Raw genomic sequence first — 14553 nt, forward strand, 5'->3', positions numbered from 1 at the left:
AACTGCTCATATGCAAATTCAAACTGAAGTTGAAGAAAATGAAAATGAAAACAAGTCCATGAGAGCCAAAATATGACCTTGACTATAGCCCACATGAATTTAGAGATCATCTGAAGAACAGATTTGATACATTAAACACTAAAGACCAAAGACCAGAAGAGTTGTGGGAGGACATCAAGAACATTATACAGGAAGAAAGCAAAAGGTCACTGAGAAGACAAGAAAGAAGGAAAAAGTCAAAATGGATGTCAGAAGAGACACTGAAATTTGCTCTCCAGAGTAGAGATGCTAAAGCAAATGGAAGAAATGAGGAGGTGCAAGAGCTAAACAGAAAATTTCAAAGATCAGATTGAGAAGATAAAGCCAAATATTACAACAAAATGTGCAAAGATCTGGAATCAGAAAACCAAAAAGGAAAAACACATTCAGCATTTCTTAAGCTGGGGGAACTGAAAAAAAATTCAAGCCTCGACTTTCGTTATTGAAAGATTCACTGGGCAAATTATTGAATGATGCAGAAGCATCAAGAGAAGATGGAAGTAATACACACAGTCACTGTACCAAAAGGAAATGGTTAATGAGGGCTGGTGCTGGATGTTCAGTGTCTCAATCTCAGAGAGATGAATTAATTCTTGAAGGAAATGACATTGAATTTGTTTCAAATTATGCTGCTTTAATTCAGCAAGCCACAACAGTTAAAAACAAGGATATCCAGAAATTTTTGCATAGTTTGTTTATGTTGTTGTTGTCAGGTGCCATCAAGTTGGAATCTACTCATAGCGACCCCATGCACAGCAGAATGAAACAATGTCTGATCCTGGGCCAACCTCACTACCGCTGCCACACTTGAGTCCATCAATGATGCCACCTGGCCGTTCCATCTCGTTGGTGGTCTTCCTCTTTTTCTCCGACCCTCCATCTTACCAAGTTTATTTATATGTGGCTGAAAAATGAATCATCCAACACAGGCTGATGAGTAAGAAATAAAAGCTGGCCAAATATGGAAACAAGGCCAGATGATTCCTAAGACCTATTGGTGATGTTTTTGACACAATAAAAATTTATCTAACAAAAACAAAATTGTTCTAGCACTGTGCTATTTATGAGCCTGGCTTGTCATTGAATGTTTGAAGGTAATACCAATGACATGGTTAAGTAAACAAGTAAGCAAGTAAGCTACAGAACAGTCAAGCTCAGCCTCACCTCCACCTAGAATCTAGAAAGCATTTGAGCAAAAAGAACATTTTCAATAATTATTTTCTGAAAAATGCATAAACATTTGTTGAGGAATGGGTTGCAATCTGACTTCTAACGATCTACTCAGGCTTACGTCCAAAAATAGTCCTAGATTATTACCTTCTCATCGCTCTCCTACCTCTAAAAGGGACAACCAGCTGCCTAGCTGTCTGTCAGCCCTGTATGGGTGGCTGTAAGCCAAGACAAAACTTAGTCATATTGAAATAGTCCGCATGTAGCACAAAAAGTAGATTGTAGCAAGTCCTCCATGGCTTGTGTGTTGCTGGGATGCTGGAAGCTATGCCATCCATATTTTAAATACCATCAGGGTCATTCATGATGGACAGGTTTCAGTGGAGCTTCCAGACTAAGGCAGACTAAGAAGAAGGAGAGGCAAGCCTCTTCTGAAGGGTTAAACATTGAAAACCTTATGAATAGCAGCAGAAAATTATCTGATACAGTACTGGAATATGAGTCGTTCAGGATGGAAAGCATTCAAAATATGAGCAGGTAAAAACTACCATCTCAAAGTACAGCTGGCCATAATGACATGGATGGAGTAAGCTTTGGGGACCTTCATTTGCTGATGTGGCACAATTCAAAGTGAGAAAACGCACCTGCAAGCATCCATTGGATGTACAAAGTATGACTCTAGGAAAACTTGGAAGTCATCAAAAACGAAATGCAACTCCTAAAGACGGATAGCCTAAGCATCAGTGAGCTGAAATGTACTTGTATTGGCCATTCTGAATCAGACAATGATATGGTTTACTATTCTGTAAATAACAAATTCAAAAAGAATGGTGTTGCATTTATTGTCAAAAACAGCACTTCAAGATCTACTTTGAAGAATAATGCTGTGATAATATAATATCTACACATCCAAAGGAAGATCAGTTATTACCACTATTATTCAAATTTATGTACCAATCACTAAAGCCATCCGTGAAGGATTTGAAGGAGTCCTGGTGTGGCGCTGTGGATTAATGCTCCAGACCGCAAAGCCGTTTGAACTGCACGGTAGGCAGTTCAAGCTCACCAGCTGTTCCTTGGAAACCCTATACAGGGTTGCTATGGGTCGGAATCGACTCAACCGGCACTTAACAACAACAACAATCAGCTTCCTACTGGACAGCTAACCATATGGTCCCTGGTACAAGCCCCCCAGCTGCTCCTAGGGAGTAAGATAAGGCTTTCTGCTCCAAAAAAGATTTAACGCCTCAGAAACCCTATGAGTTGAAAAAAATCAGTGGCAATTACCAACAGCAACAATCAATTTCTTCAGTCTGAAATCAATCAAACATATAATCAAGATGCATTATGGGGACTTCACGCAAAATGGCAGACTAGTCAGACACACTACAGGACCCTATGCAAAAAAGATTTGGGAGACCAAATAAAACAGACATAGAGGAAAATCCTGGAACATGGAACTTCAGAGAAAAGGTTAGAGAAGTTGACTGAGAGTTTGCTGGGAAGAAGAGCTAAGCAGGAATGGTCAAAGAGGGAAACTGGCTGGTGATGGCTGGCAAGATGTAGCGAAACTATCATGAAGTTTTGTGAGAAGCTTTGGCAACAGAAGGTGGCCTGGCACAGCAGATTCACTCAGGCACAAGAAAGGTGTGGATTCCTTTCTTCCCCCACACTACCCTGGAACTTAACAACAACAATCCTGATAACCAGAGGTGTGGCCAGCTCCCATCCTCAACGCAGATCCTACTCTCCAGAAGTTCAGAGACACACGGTTGGAAAACACAAGCGTGTGAGGCACTGACCGGTTGTACCACTTTAGTGCCAGGATTCAGGCAGGCTCAGTTCCAGATTTACAGAACCCATACAGTCACCAGACCAGCATTTAACCAGTCACCCTCTGCCCTGTGGTCTTAACAGACACTGAAACCAGCTCCATCAAGGACCTCCACAAACTGCTTATGGATTGAGTGCCCTAAAGATACACAGCACCTAGACCAACAGGAACTCCATCTAGGGCAAGAAACTCTGTTGTCACATCCCTTCCACACCCATGTTGTGAGCGCCTAAGCTGACAGCAGCCCCTCAGAGCGTTCTCCTCTCTGGGTCCAATAGCTGCACTGATGTTTTTCTTTTAGTTTGTATTTTATGCCTTTCGTTGTTTCATTATTTTTCTTTGTTTATTCTTTCTTCTCTTTCCATTCACTTGAATTTTACAATTTCTATCTCTACTTTTGTTTTCCTTATTTTTCTCCTGTTTTCCATTTCCCTCATCTTCCTTTAATTTTTTTTTATCTTTCTTAACTACTCTCTTTCTCTTTTCATCTTCCCTTTTCCTGTTTTTTCTAAATGTTTTAATATTTCCTTTTATATTTTCTCTTCTATCCCTCCATTTTTCTGGTTCTTTCTCTTTGTAGTTATTACTTTTTTTTTTTTTTTCTGTTTGCTGCCTGTTTCTCTATTTTCATCTTTATTATTTTCTAGTTTCCTAGTTGGTTTGCTTGTTTGTCTATTCTGTATTGTTTTCTTCTGTGTATGGGGATGGGGTGCAGGGGGGATTCTCCTCTTTCCCACCTGACAGAAGACAGCAACCATGCCCATACAGCCCAGCCACTACCATACCATCTGCAGCTCCACCCACTGGGCAAGAGACAATACCAGCTCTAACCCTATATGATCAGCAATAGACAGCAACCAACACCAGACAAACCCACCCTAAACTGAGGTGTACGAACAGCAAACAAGAACCGTGTACACACTTCTATTCTCTAACTATACCCAAAGGAAAGAGTTGGTGAGAGCCTAAGAATACCACATATAATCATTAATTAAACAAAAATATGACAATATCATGATGACACAGGAGCAACCAACAATTTTAGTTCACATGAAGAAACAAGAGAAAATGGCTCAAACAAATAACAAAGATGCAGAGTAAAAAAACATTTTTGAGGGAGAAAATGTATTAGAACTAACTGAAAAATAATTCAAAAGAATTATATTTCAGTACCTTTAAAGGATAGACACAAAGATTAAGGAAAAAACAAGAACACAGAAAAAAATTAGAAGAATTCAGGAAAACATGGCAATAACAAACAGACAAAATACATGCAAGTTCTAAAACAATACAAAACCTGTAAATAGAAATTCAGAAGATTTAATACTAAGACTACAGAAATGGACAATATATTGAAAGGACAATGACATAGATAAGAAGCAATGAAAGCCCAAACTAGTGAGTGTCAAGATAAATCTTTCAATACTAATATGCTAGAAGAACAAGCAGAAAAAGAATGAAAGAAAGCCTAAGTTGTGTGGGACACAATAAAGAGCAATAACTTATGACTGATTAGAATTCCAGAACAGGAAGAGACAATAAATAGCATAGAGAAAATTGTCAGAGAAATGTTGGAAGAAAACCTCCCTAACATCATGAAAGACAAGGCAATAATTGTACAAGATGCTGAATGAACACCAAACAGAAAAGATCCCAAAAGAAATCACCAAGACATAACATAAACAAACTTTCCAAAATCAAAGACAAGGAAAGAATCCCAAAAGCAGCTCGAGAAAACGGAAAAGTTACCTACAAAGGAGAATCAATAAGACTGAGCTCTGATTTATCAGCAGAACCATGCAGGAAAGAAGACAATGGGATGACATATAAAAAAACTCTGAAGAAAAAATTGCCAACATACAACATACAAAAATATTCATACAAACAGTAAAGCTGTCCCTCAAATACAATGGCAAAATTAGGACATTTCAAGATAAACAGAAATTAAGGAAATTTGTAATTACCAGACCAACTTTATTTTTAAAATGCTAAATGATGTTCTTTGGACTGAGAACCAACAATTTGAGATTAGCAGACAGTAACCTGAGATTAACATATAAGACACCACGACCAGAACTCAATCTGATATTTTTGTTGTTAAGTATCATTGAGTTGGTTTCAACTCATAACAACCCTGTACAGGATTTCTGAGGAGTGGCTGGTAGTTAGCAGTCCAGTGCTTATCCCATAGTGCCACACCAGAAGTCCCAATCCAGATATTTGCTGCTGTCAAGTACCATCAAGTCAGTTTCGACTAATAGTGACCCTGCATAGGGTTTGCAAGGACTGACTTGGTAGTTTTGTATTGCCAACGTTATGGCTAGCAGTCCAGCACTTACCCTATAGTGCTAAACCCGAACTCCATTCTAGAGAGAAAAGCATTTAAAGAAAACAAACCGACAAGACTGAAAATAGGAAAACTAGAGATAGCAATTTATAATTAATTCAATTCCAAAGCAAAAAGAAGGAATAGTTTAGATACAGGGCTTCTAGATGGCAAGGAAGTCAAGTCAATTTCAAAGTAAAACAGATATTTTCAATGAGAAAAAAAATAACAAATTACAAGGTAACCTCAAAGAAAACTAATATAACTTCACATCAAAATAAAAAAGGGAAAATTAGAAAATATTTAGTAAGCATTAGCACAACAGGAATGAAAATTAAAAGAACATCCAAAAACAAAATTAACTCAGCACAGAAAATTATGTGGAACAAAGAAACAAGCAACACCACAAAAAAACACGTAACAATAAGATAGCAATCAATACATATCTATCAAATAATTATACTGAATGTAAATTGATAAGTCAAGAAACAGAGCCTTAGAATGGATAAGAAACCAGGATTCTTCAATGCGTTATCAACAAGAGGCACATTTTACTCACAAAGATAAAAACGGAATAAAAATCAAAAGATGGAAAAAATAGATCAAGCTATCTACAAAAAGTACATTTTACTCACAAAGATAAAAATCTAAAAAAATATATAGAAAAAATTCTGAAAAGTATAATTTAAAGTAAAAAAAAAAAAAAAAACAGAATAAGAGATAAAGAAAGAATTATATTATGATTAAGGGGCCAATTGAACAAGAGGCCATAATCAAAATAAATATCTATGCCCCCAACGAAAAAGTCTCAAAATACATAAATCAAATTCTAATAGAACTGAAGAAAGAAATAGAAAATTCTAAAATAATAGTAAGAGATCGTAATATACCATTTTAGTACACCATTTTTGAAGAATAGAACCAGAAATTTAAACAACAAAATCAAGCAACTTGACTTCATAGACACATATAGAGTACTCAATCCAACAACAGTACAATATACATTCTTTTCCAGTACATATGGAATCGTCTCCAGAATAGATTGTATAATAGGCTGCTAAGCAAACCTCAACACATTTTGAAACATCAAATATTATAAAACATCTTCTGAGATCACAATGAAAGTCCCATAAAGTTAGAAATCAACAATAGGAAGATCAAGGGGGGAAAAATCAAATACATGGAAATTGAATAACACCCTGCTTAAAAGTTACTAGGTAATAGAACAAATAAAAAGTGAAATAGAAAAATTCCTGGAATCAAAAGAGAATAAAATTGTAATGTACCAAAAAACCTTTGGAAAAAAGTAAAAGCAGTGTTCAGAGGGCAATTTTGCTCATGAGGAATCTGTACATGGATCAAGAGGCAGTTGTTCAAACAGAACATGGAAACACTGAACGGTTTAAAATTAAGACACGTGTGCAACAGGGTTGTATTCTTTCACCGTACTTATTTAACCTGTATGCTGAGCAAATAATCCGAGAAGCTGGGTTCTGTGAAGAAAAACGTGGCATCAGGTTTGGAGGAAGACTCATTAACAAGTTCCGATATGCGGATGATACAACCTTGCTTGCTGAAAGTGAAGAAGACTTAAAATACTTACTGAAGATCAAAGACCACAGCCTTCGGTATGGATTGCATCTCAATGTAAAAAAAACAAAAATCCTCATCACTGGACCAATAAACAACGTTCTTATCAACAGCGAAAAGATTGAAGTTGTCAAGAACTTCATTCATCTTGGATCAACCATCAACACTCAAGGAAGCAGCAGTCAAGAAATCAAACGATGTATTGCATTAGACAAATCTGATGCACAAGACTGTTTTAAAGTAATGAAGAGCAAAGATGTCAGCTTGAGGACTAAGGTGTACCTGACCCAAGCCATAGTATTTTCAATAACCTCATATGCATGTGAAAGCTGGACAGTGAATAAGGAAGACCGCAGAAGAATTGATGCATTTGAATTATGGTGTTGGAGGAGAATATTGAAGGTACCACGGGCTGCCAAAAGAACAGACAGATCTGTATTGGAAGAAGTGTAGCCAGAGTGCTCCTTGGAGGCCAGGATGACCAAACTTGGTCTCTCATACTTCAGACATATTGTCAGGAGGGACCAGTTGCTGGAGAATGATATCATGTTTGGTAAGGTGGAGGGTCAGAGAAAAAGAGGAAGAACCCCAGAAAGATGGATTGGCAAAGTAGCAGCATCAATGGGTCAAGTGTGGCAACAATTATGAGGTTGGCCCAGGACCGAGCAGTGTTTCATTCTGTTGTACATCGCGTTGCTATGAGTAGGTACCAACTCGATGGCACCAAACAACAACATTAACATGAAGAATTGAAGTCCAACAAATTAAAAAATCTAGAAGAAATAGACAAATTTCTGGAAAACACATGACCTACCTAAACTAACAAAGACTGAAGTAGAAAACTAGAACAGGCCTATAGTGAGAGAAGAAAGTGATTAAGTCACTATAAAAACCCCAACTAAAAAAGTCCAGGCTCATTTGATTTTACTGCTGAATTTTACCAAACATTCAGAGAGGAGCTGACACCAATTATACTCAAACTAGTCTAGAATCTAGAAAAGGATAGAAAACTCCTGAATCCACTTTATGAATTAAGCAGAATTCTGATATCCAAACCAGACAAACACATCACTAAAAAAGAAAATTTTAGACCAACATATCTCATAAACAGAGATATAGAAATTCTCAACAAACTCCTAGCTAATAAAAATCTAACAATATATGAAAACAAACAAAAACATTATGACCAAATGAGATTCATACCAGATATGCAAGAATAATTCAATATTTAAAAAGCATCAACACAATCTACCACATAAGTAAACAAGGGTTGGGGGGAAATCACATGATCATATCAATTAATACAGAAAAGACATTTGACAAAATCCAACATTCATTCCTGATAAAAACACTGAACAAAATAGAAATAGAAGTGAAATTACTCAACAGTCCTGGTGTGGCACTGTAGGATAAGCACTGGACTGCTAACAGTAAGGTTGGCAGTTCAAACACATCAGCTACTACTTGGAAACCCCACAAGGGTTGCTGAGTCTGAATTGACTTGATGGCACTAAACAACCACAACTTACAAAATCAATAGCCAACATCACTCAAAAAGTTGAGAAATAGAAGCCATTCTCCTTGCAAACAGGAACCACTCCTATTAAATATAGTTCTGGAAGTTTTAGGCAGGGTAACAAGACAAGAAAAGGAAATTAAAGACATTCAAATTGGGAAAGAAGTAAAATTCTATTTGCAGGTGATATAATCCAAAACTGAGAAAATCCCAAAGACTGTGCAAGACAATTACTTTAACTCATTGATAGCTTTGGCAAAGTGGCAGGGTATAGGATCAACATACAAAAATCAGTTGGATTCCTCTACATTAATGTTGTTGTTGTTAAGTGCCACTGAGTCAGTTCTGACCCACAGCAACCCTGTACAGGGTTTCCAAGGAGCAGCTGGTGAGCTTGAACCACAGACCTTGTGATTCAAAGCAACTTTACAGTCCAGCACCTTAGCCCACAGAGCCACACCAGGACTCCTTACACTAACAGAGGTCTGAGAAGCCTCATCTTCCTCCTGCAGAGCAGCTGGTGAGCTTGAGCTGCTGGTGTTGTGGTTCACAGTCCAGTGCTTATCCTATGGAACCAACGCACTCCCCATACACACCTAGAGTTGTTGTGCAGCTGAATCGGTTCTGACTCACATTGACCTGGTAATGGGTTTCTGAGGCTTTATTTACATCTTTGAGGAAGCAGAAAGCCCTCAGAATGGCTAACAGGCTCCAACTATGGACCTTATGGTTCGCAGTCCAGTGCCTATCATATGCAGCCACCATGATATACATACACATACACACACAAACATATATACATGTACATATATGGTTTTTTAACACACACACACACACATATATATATATGGTTTTTTTTAAAAATTGTTAACATTAAGTCTTCATAAAATATAATTTTTGGTGTCACAGACCTTCAAGTGACCAGATCACGGACTAAAAGAGATAAGACTTTAAGCTTGGTGCTTTTATCGACATATTAGTTATATTTTAATTCCTAAACACTTTCCTTACAAGACACAAGTATTTTTTCAGAAATGATCAGTTAAAGTGGAGTATTATAAGCAACTTGTAAGCTTTAAGTCTTTTTCTAAAATTATTTAGTTTTGTCTTTCATTTCACTGTGTTACTTTTATGGCCCATAAAACGTGGTTAGAAAGACTCACACTTTTGACATGTGCATATGATATGTCTAATTTGCAAGTTCATCAAGCATGGGAGATTACCTGGATTTAGCTTGCTGAAAAAACATTTATCAAATACAAAAGGCCACTGATTTTTCAGATTAAGTTACTTGAAAGATGAATGATAAGAACAGTCACCAGATTTATTAACAAAACTATGGATTTTTAGAAGCTTGTTAGTTTTCACCTAATTGGATAAGCACAAGGTTTGTTTTTACCTTCCGGTGGCCTGTTGGATGTTGCCACAACGACGACCCCGTTTTTGAACAGATTTTCAAAAAGCTGTTTCAGAATCATGGCATCAGCAATGTCAGTGACCTTTGGACAACAACACATTTGTTTTATTTTAATTTCATTTCTGCTTGAACAAATTTGCTAATGGCTCATCTTTCTTTTTTTTTTTCAGACGGAAGCGAATTCCCAGAGAAAAATTTTAATTATCATCAAGGAGAAAAGAGTAGATAATTAAAAGCATGAAAGACAGTATAGCACTAGTTTAAACTTGACTCTTCTTTTCTGGAAGCCTATCATTTCTACACAAATTATCAAATGCTTCAATACTAACTTGTATTATAGAACTACAGGTGGAAAGCGTAGTAATCGTTCTAAACATTTAGGAAGTCTAATTAATTAGAACTAGCATGACCAAACCCCTCCTCCCACCCCACATCCTCCAAAAAAAAAAAAAAAAAGAGAGCGAGCGAGAATAAAAGAGGGGGGCGAAACACACAGGCTGTTTTGAGATTTTTCTAATACCTTTCTGGCAAAGGTCCCTGGAAAGGTGACTTTAAATGGTCATGGGACTTTAGAAATAAGGACAAGTAGCCACTGAGACATTATCAGCTGCTGTTGAAAATAGAATGATATGACATAGATACTATTGTGCGATTGTTGCACAAAACAATTCAACAGATGGCCCATCACAAAAATAAGCAATTTCATTGTTCTTTTTAAGTGCCTTCTATTACTGTCCATGAATAATCAAAAGGCACTGCAGTCACTTCCAGCACAGCCAGGCTCTGCTAACCTTCGCAAACACAAATATTCCTTCTACTAAAAAAAAAAAAAAAAACCATTGTGAAGACTGGTTAGCACAGTGCTTTAAAAAAATAACTTCCTGGCAAAATTAGTGGTGATGGTGGTTATGGGCCATGGAGTCAGTTTCAACTCATAGCGACCCTGTATAGGGCTTCCGAGGCTGTAAATGTTGACTGGAGCTAAAAGCCTTATCACGTAAACGGCTGGTAATTACGGAACTGCTGGCCTTAAAGTTAACAACTCAACTCGTAACCACTACAATTCTGGCAAAATTGGAGGTGCAGATAAATGCAGAGAAAACTATTCTAGGTTAAGTTACAGAGAGATACATAGAACTTTCTTGTATGTTTAATCTTTTCCAAATTTTATTTTAAATGCATACTAAAAAGTAAACTTAATGATAACTTTAGAGAAGCATAAAAACCTCAAAGAAATTTGGCAGTTAAGGAGAGGAGGAACGTTGACTTCAAAACTAATAGATACTGAAGGTTGAGATGCATCCCTCCAACTTCTCCTAAAAATATAACAACATGGGTTGTAGGTACTCCACAATTTAAAAAATACTTTGATCTTTCTTTAATAGCACACTTCAAATTAACCTCAATAAAAATGATGTGCATATGTATAATTAATCACAAAATATATCAGACTGTTATTTTTAAATCATAGAAACTAGTAGAATTATTTAAATTAGATCAAATATGAAACTCTATCAACTACACAGCCGTACCATAACAAACAACAACCTGGGTTACACAGACCTAAAACACCTTTCTCATTACAGCTGGCATCCTACTCAAAGAGTATTTTCCTTCTCACCTGAGCAAAACAAAACAAAACCCATGAAATGGGGATGTGCAAGTTTGTTTTGTTTTGTTTTGTTTTTTGCTGTCTCAGTCTGTCACTTTTAAACGTTGTTAAGTATCATTGAATTGATTCCAGCCCATAGGGACCCTGGATAGGGTTTCTGAGGAGTGGCTGGTGGGTTTGAACCACCTACCTTGAGGTTAGCAGTCCAGAACTTATTAACTAAAAAATGGCTGAAATTTCCTTAAATTAAAAATACTTCAGGAACTTCCAAAGTAAAGATTAAAACGAAACAGAAAATAGTGCTGGTATTATTTACTTTGCAGCCTAGGATCCCTGTCAAATTTTGCTTCCAAAAAAACACACAGAGAAGGTCCTTTTCAAATGCTTAAACACCCGTGGCATTTCTGATGAGAGGACAGAACAAGCTGGCAAATTTTAGAAGCAACTGCATTTTTAAATTGGACTCCCACTACAGTGACTTTTAAAAAGAATGATGCCAATTTAAAACTACCCAATTTCTGAGAATACAAATGCTCATCTGACTATATCATTGATGTTTTTCTAAAAAAAAATTAAAATAGACTTTGGGCCCTAAGTTTCAGAAAAGTGAGGGGACATTTAGCTAACAATATGATGCAAAGGTTTAAACTGGAAGTTGAAGAAAGCAAACAATAAAGGCTTGTGGTTGAGGTATAATGTGTTCTTTTGTATTGAAGAATGTTTCTGCCGTATCAGAGTAAATTAACTTGGAGAAACTATGACTAATTAATAAAGCAGGAGTCACTTGGGGTAGCCAGTTGCCACTTTGGAGCTTGTCCCCATAGTTGTTCAGCTTTACTGGGAAACAGTAATTTTACAGTATAAGTGAACAGAAGACAAGTGGTAACACATTCTTGGAGCAAGGGTTTTTCTCCAGCACCCAGCATTTCATTACCACCAGGAACAAAAGAAAAAAGCTGCAGATCACCGGTAAGGGGAGCAGGCTAATACAGAGAGTAGAGACATTTCATTAGCATTAAAGAGAAAAGATTTTTTATGACCTAGAGTTGCTTTCCATTATGACTCACTTAAGTAAAATAGAAAAAAGAATCTAATGGTTAATTTACATGTGTAAGTGCTTGAATCTCAGTCACCCACTGATTGGTACAGCGCCATATAATGAGTGACAAACATAAGCATGCATTATCAGTAATTAGTATTAGCACTAAAATAAGCACCTATTTTTTATTAGCAGTTTTTAATAGCTTTCCTGCTTTATAAAAATGGTTAAAACAATTTTTGAAATGATATTGATAGCTTATGGAGGAGAATTTTGCATGATATTCTGCTCATCAGAATTCTATTTTTTTTAAAGTGTTTGTAAAACATCTATCCAGTGTCCCTAAAGAGATATGAAGAAATGCATTTTTTTTTAAAAAAATCAGTTTCCTTCAGTATTCTAATGTCTTCAGAATCATAAACAGTTTAACAAGAAACATAAATATTCAAAGAGGACATAATGAAGACCCTAAAGAAAACTTTGAGGATAAGCTATTCTTTTATTTCACATAAATACAACCTATCTAGGCACATTCCTCCAATAAAATAAGAATAGTGCATCTGATACCACAGGTAAAATCTAAGTGCTAAACATAAGAAAGATGACCAAATAATGGAAAATACATTATTCAATGGAATCTGAATGCTACCAGAGGATAATCTTTACTTTCTTAACCTCAAAAATACAAAAAAGATAAAACATATCCTTGCATTTAAGGAGCAATAATTCCCACTCATCTTCCTAGTAAAATAAATATACTACTTAAGACCATCTAAGGACCAATAATAACTAGTTAAAAATTAAAACTAGCAATCTGGGTCAACTTTAAAAGTGAAATGATCAGACATTCTGTCATTAAACATAAAATGTCAAAAATATGCTTGCCTAATAAATTAGCAATTTATTGTAGTAGGGTTAATAGATTCAAGGATCATTTTCAGTTTATCTCATTAAAATATTTACTAAAACCCCACCCGACTCAAGGCTTTACATGAGGACCACTTCATGTACAAAGTGTCTCAGGGGAAAATGCTTTGCTCTGTAAACTTTCACTTACAGCACAATAAAAAACTTGATAAAGAGACATACGCGCTCTGGAAGATGTAGGACATAGGTATCAGTAGTGAGTAAAAGCACTAATCCTGGATTCCAATTATGAATTACTAGCTGTGTAACCTTGGGCAAGTTACTTAATCTCTCTGACCTTCAATTTCCTCAACAATATAATGAAGGCAGTAAAAATATCTATCTTGCAAAATTATTACACAGTAAATGCTCAAGAAATACTATCTATGCTTTTGTAAGATAGTGTAATTCTATACTATTTATAGGTATTGTTGTTGTTAAGTGCCTTCCAGTCAGTTCCAACTCATAACTATAGATGATACTAACTGCAAGGTCACCAGTTCAAACCTACCAGCTGCTCCGTGGGAAGATGATGATTTACAGCCTCAGAAACACTATATAGGATCGCTATGAATCAGAATCAACTGGGTTTGTGTTTGGGGGAACGATCCGTAGTACAGTAACTAAGAACACAGGGACATAGAAAGCACTTAATAAATAAGTTAATTTTATTACTGGACTCCTGGTGTGGCACTGTAAGATCAGCACTGGACTGTGAATAAAATGGTTGGCAGTTCAAATCCACCAGCTGCTCCTCAGAAACCGTCTACAGGGTTACTATGAGTGGGAATAGACTCCATGGCACTTGACAACAGCAACAGTTTTATTACTGAATAGATAGAATAGATGAAGTGTAAGCAGTCCCTTAAGTAGATAGGCAAAGTCTCAGGTAGTTAATATAAAGTGAATTTAACTAACAAATAAATGTTGAAACGTCAACCATATTATTACATGATGTTGTTGTTACATGTCATCGAATCGGTTCATAGTGACCTTGTATAGGGTTTCTAAAGAGCAGCTGGTGAATTTGAACCACTGACCTTGCAGTTCAAACCTACCTTGAGGTTTTTAATATTTACAGTATGGTGCCACCCCAGGGCTCCT

General features: G+C 36.4%; 1 protein-coding gene across 1 annotated transcript in view; it reads right to left on the reverse strand.

Annotated features, from left to right (window-relative positions):
* LACE1 (lactation elevated 1) overlaps window positions 1–14553 on the reverse strand; it is a 309080-nt gene that overhangs the window by 186195 nt on the left and 108332 nt on the right. The window contains exon 6 of the mRNA XM_006839948.1: window positions 9875–9974. Within this exon, the coding sequence (XP_006840011.1) occupies window positions 9875–9974 (100 nt within the window). The remainder of the gene's footprint in view (window positions 1–9874; window positions 9975–14553) is intronic.

The sequence above is a fragment of the Chrysochloris asiatica genome, unplaced genomic scaffold, assembly GCF_000296735.1.
Source record: "Chrysochloris asiatica unplaced genomic scaffold, ChrAsi1.0 scaffold00027, whole genome shotgun sequence".
Taxonomy (NCBI): domain Eukaryota; kingdom Metazoa; phylum Chordata; class Mammalia; order Afrosoricida; family Chrysochloridae; genus Chrysochloris; species Chrysochloris asiatica.